Source organism: Pinus tabuliformis, chromosome 3_2 (assembly GCF_031772625.1).
Source record: "Pinus tabuliformis cultivar Carrire ecotype Pingquan chromosome 3_2, CPIR1, whole genome shotgun sequence".
Taxonomy (NCBI): Eukaryota; Viridiplantae; Streptophyta; class Pinopsida; order Pinales; family Pinaceae; genus Pinus; species Pinus tabuliformis.
Genome location: NC_142302.1, coordinates 441,514,103 through 441,516,934, shown reverse-complemented (window position 1 = coordinate 441,516,934; position 2,832 = coordinate 441,514,103). Strand labels below are relative to the sequence as shown.

General features: G+C 36.2%; 1 protein-coding gene across 1 annotated transcript; it reads right to left on the bottom strand.

Annotated features, from left to right (window-relative positions):
- Positions 1-698: 698 nt before the first annotated feature.
- Positions 699-2,387, bottom strand: LOC149181205 (uncharacterized). The gene is made up of 4 exons (XM_089418285.1): positions 2,166-2,387; positions 1,863-2,057; positions 1,372-1,607; positions 699-1,316 (listed from the first exon to the last, which is right to left on the bottom strand). Exons 2-4 carry the CDS (start codon positions 2,018-2,020, stop codon positions 1,246-1,248), a joined length of 465 nt encoding a protein of 154 aa, XP_089274411.1. The 5' UTR covers positions 2,021-2,057; positions 2,166-2,387; the 3' UTR covers positions 699-1,245.
- Positions 2,388-2,832: the final 445 nt, after the last annotated feature.

Below are 2,832 nucleotides of genomic sequence, written 5' to 3'. Positions count from 1 at the left end.
CTTAAGCCCTTTCTTTTGTCTTATCAAGCAGTTGCATTCAGGTACATTTCTTGGACCAGCCCTTTTCCTGCTGGGTCCATGATACTCAACAGTCTGCCTTCTGTGCTGCAAGATTTCTAAGTTCTGCCCTCGTGGTGTTCATGTTCCACTACATGACACATTTTGTTTTACTGCAGGAAACTTGATAAATCATATATCTCTGTAACCTCCAGAACTGCATCATTTCCTTTCTAGTGTATCACTCTAATAACAGTAAACCCTCTAAAACCCAAACCATCAAATACTTTCCCAACATCAAATATGCCCACACAAACAGACCAGGTATAAATGAAACGGATGCAATGCTTTTTCTATCTGCAAAAGCACAGTATCATAATCTATTTATCATCAGGAAAAGGAACTACCAAAAAAAAAAATCAGATTAATAGTAGGATGAAATTCAACATATGCCTAATAAGCTTTTGTCCGATGAGGATCGAGAATAAGGGCATACATAACTGCACAGGCTAAACTTGATAAAGAAGTTTAAGCGATATTCTTATTTTGTAGAACAGTTAAAGAAATAGTCAAGATAATGTGTTTTTTCTGATACTAAAAATTGATCAATGCTTTTGTTCGTCTTCCGATTTACGTATAAAATACAGAAACTATATCACATGGGTGCTAGCCAGGATCCATCTTCAAATGAAGAACTTACAGAGCACCAATCAATTACCATTGATAATCACATTTCTGCTGTTCTCAAAGCTAGTTTGTATTCCATGGTTTGTGCAAGAGATTCTATCAAACATAAAGTTCACCAACAGTTACAGTCCAGATATTGTAGTTAGTATTATGTACTAGATTTTGAACGCAAATTCCAGCAATCTCAGTTGGATGGGAAACACATGCTAAATTGATCAAATATAGACCAATCCGAGGTAACCCTGAGCTCTGACCTGGGCAAACTTGAGCTGAAAAACAATGAGTTAAAATGTTTTGGAAAGTCTTCACCAGTAAAATGAACCCGCATAACCAAAATCTCAAAATCTCAAAGCCAAGATTGTCCAACGTCAAAAAAGCCTTCCTCTTTTACAGCAGAGACTCGATAATTCTAAAGACTATTCCTTTAGATTCTTGCTGATATTACAATGCTAAAAGTAGACTGCAATAATCTAAGATATAATTTGAACCCACTCTCCAAAGGTGGTGACCTTGAGCATTTTTAACCCTTGTTGGCACCTTTCAAACTCTGCTGCCATGTTTTCAAATCCTGACTACCACATAACAGACAAGGGATACTTTTCCTTCCAAAACAAGTTTTACAGAGGGCCCACCTTACCTTATCCTTTACTCCGCCTAGCCCTGGTCTGGTTGAAAACCCCCCTTCACCCTCACATTTCCCACAAGTCATCCACCCACTCCTCCCACCACACAGAGAACACCATTTCTTTTCAATATTTCCACAATCTGAATCAACACAGGTCTCCGTATTGTCCAATAGGCTACAACTCCACTTATTAAGTTGTTCTCTAAAATTTAAAAAACTGTTGCAGGTTTGAAGGTTTAAGAACCCGCCCTTTGCCTCTCTTGGGCAGTACATTTTTCCATGGCCTGTGCGATTCATTCTGTATATACCATTAAGGTAGATTAATCAACTCCAAACCAACCATGTGGGTATACAAAAAGGGTCAAAAACAGGAATACCCAATTCAGCATTGTTTAGAAGATTATAATTTCAGATAACATGATCATAGAATACCCAGATCCAAAACAATGGCATTCAATATACCAAATCTATCCAATAATCCGTTTAACACAAAATCAATATACGAAACATTAGAAAATAAATAACGAAATTTCAGATCCTCGCATTTTGGTACCTGATTGCATTTGCTTGCAAAGTTCTCTGACTGTCCATTAAAAGCAATCTCCTCCCTATCCCAAAAGGAGATTGAGGTTGCCATGAGATGATGAGAAAGAGCTCGGTGCCTCTGATATCATGTGGCATAGCAAAATAACCTGCAGTCTGCATCTGCATCTTCAATTTCAGTTTCAATCAATAGTCCTCTGGAGATCTGCGAAAAATAAGAAAAATTACCAATATATTTCAGGTGCGAGAGATTGTATTGGGACTTTTCACATACTATTGAGATTTGGGATTGTAAAACAGGCGAGTTTGAAACCTGTCATGCTTCCTAAAAAGACATAGACATGTAGCCCCTTGTCACGAAGATGAGGTCGTTTGTGGCATGGTCAGTTAAAAGAGATACTGGAGTAGGGCGGAACTTGGGCAGAAAATAGAGCCTCGGCCCTCCGAGGATTTAATACCAACTATCTTCAACGTTATTAACTAGTTGGTGGTTGAATGATTCGGAGAATATGAGGATCAGACGGCATATTTGGTAAAGAATAATACAGTATGTAGATTTATTTTAAATTTTATTTTTGGATGGAGGAGCTCCTTATATGTTAGCCGTGCATTGTATTTTTGGAGTGTTTTAAAAGATCCACATAGGCTGTTTGGGAATTTGCAATTATCATTTTCAATAATAATAACATTTTGGGTTGTATTGGTTATTTTCTATTGAAGTTTAGTAAGTATTGGTTATTTTTATTGAAGTTTAATTTTTGTAAGTGATATAATGAGCTTTATTGTATTTCTAGTAAATAATTTAGTTATAGCAAATTTATTTTTAGTGAAAAGTTTTAGGGGAATGATTCTTATGGAAATCCAAATAAGAATCATAGATAATTAATTCCTCAACCTAATCCATTGTTTATATTGGATGTTTGTTAGTGAATTATTTTTAGGATGAAAATGATCCTAATGGAAACCCAAATAGCAATCAT

What these genes read in the sequence shown, in the direction of transcription:
- LOC149181205 (XM_089418285.1), bottom strand. Translation starts at nt 2,020, where the DNA reads ATGCAGATGCAGACTGCAGGTTATTTTGCTATGCCACATGATATCAGA. An exon ending in TTGCAAGCAAATGCAATCAG is followed by an intron (nt 1,608 to 1,862) that starts GTACCAAAATGC and finishes TGGTATATACAG; the next exon opens with AATGAATCGCACAGGCCATG. An exon ending in GACTTGTGGGAAATGTGAGG is followed by an intron (nt 1,317 to 1,371) that starts GTGAAGGGGGGT and finishes GGATAAGGTAAG; the next exon opens with GTGGGCCCTCTGTAAAACTT.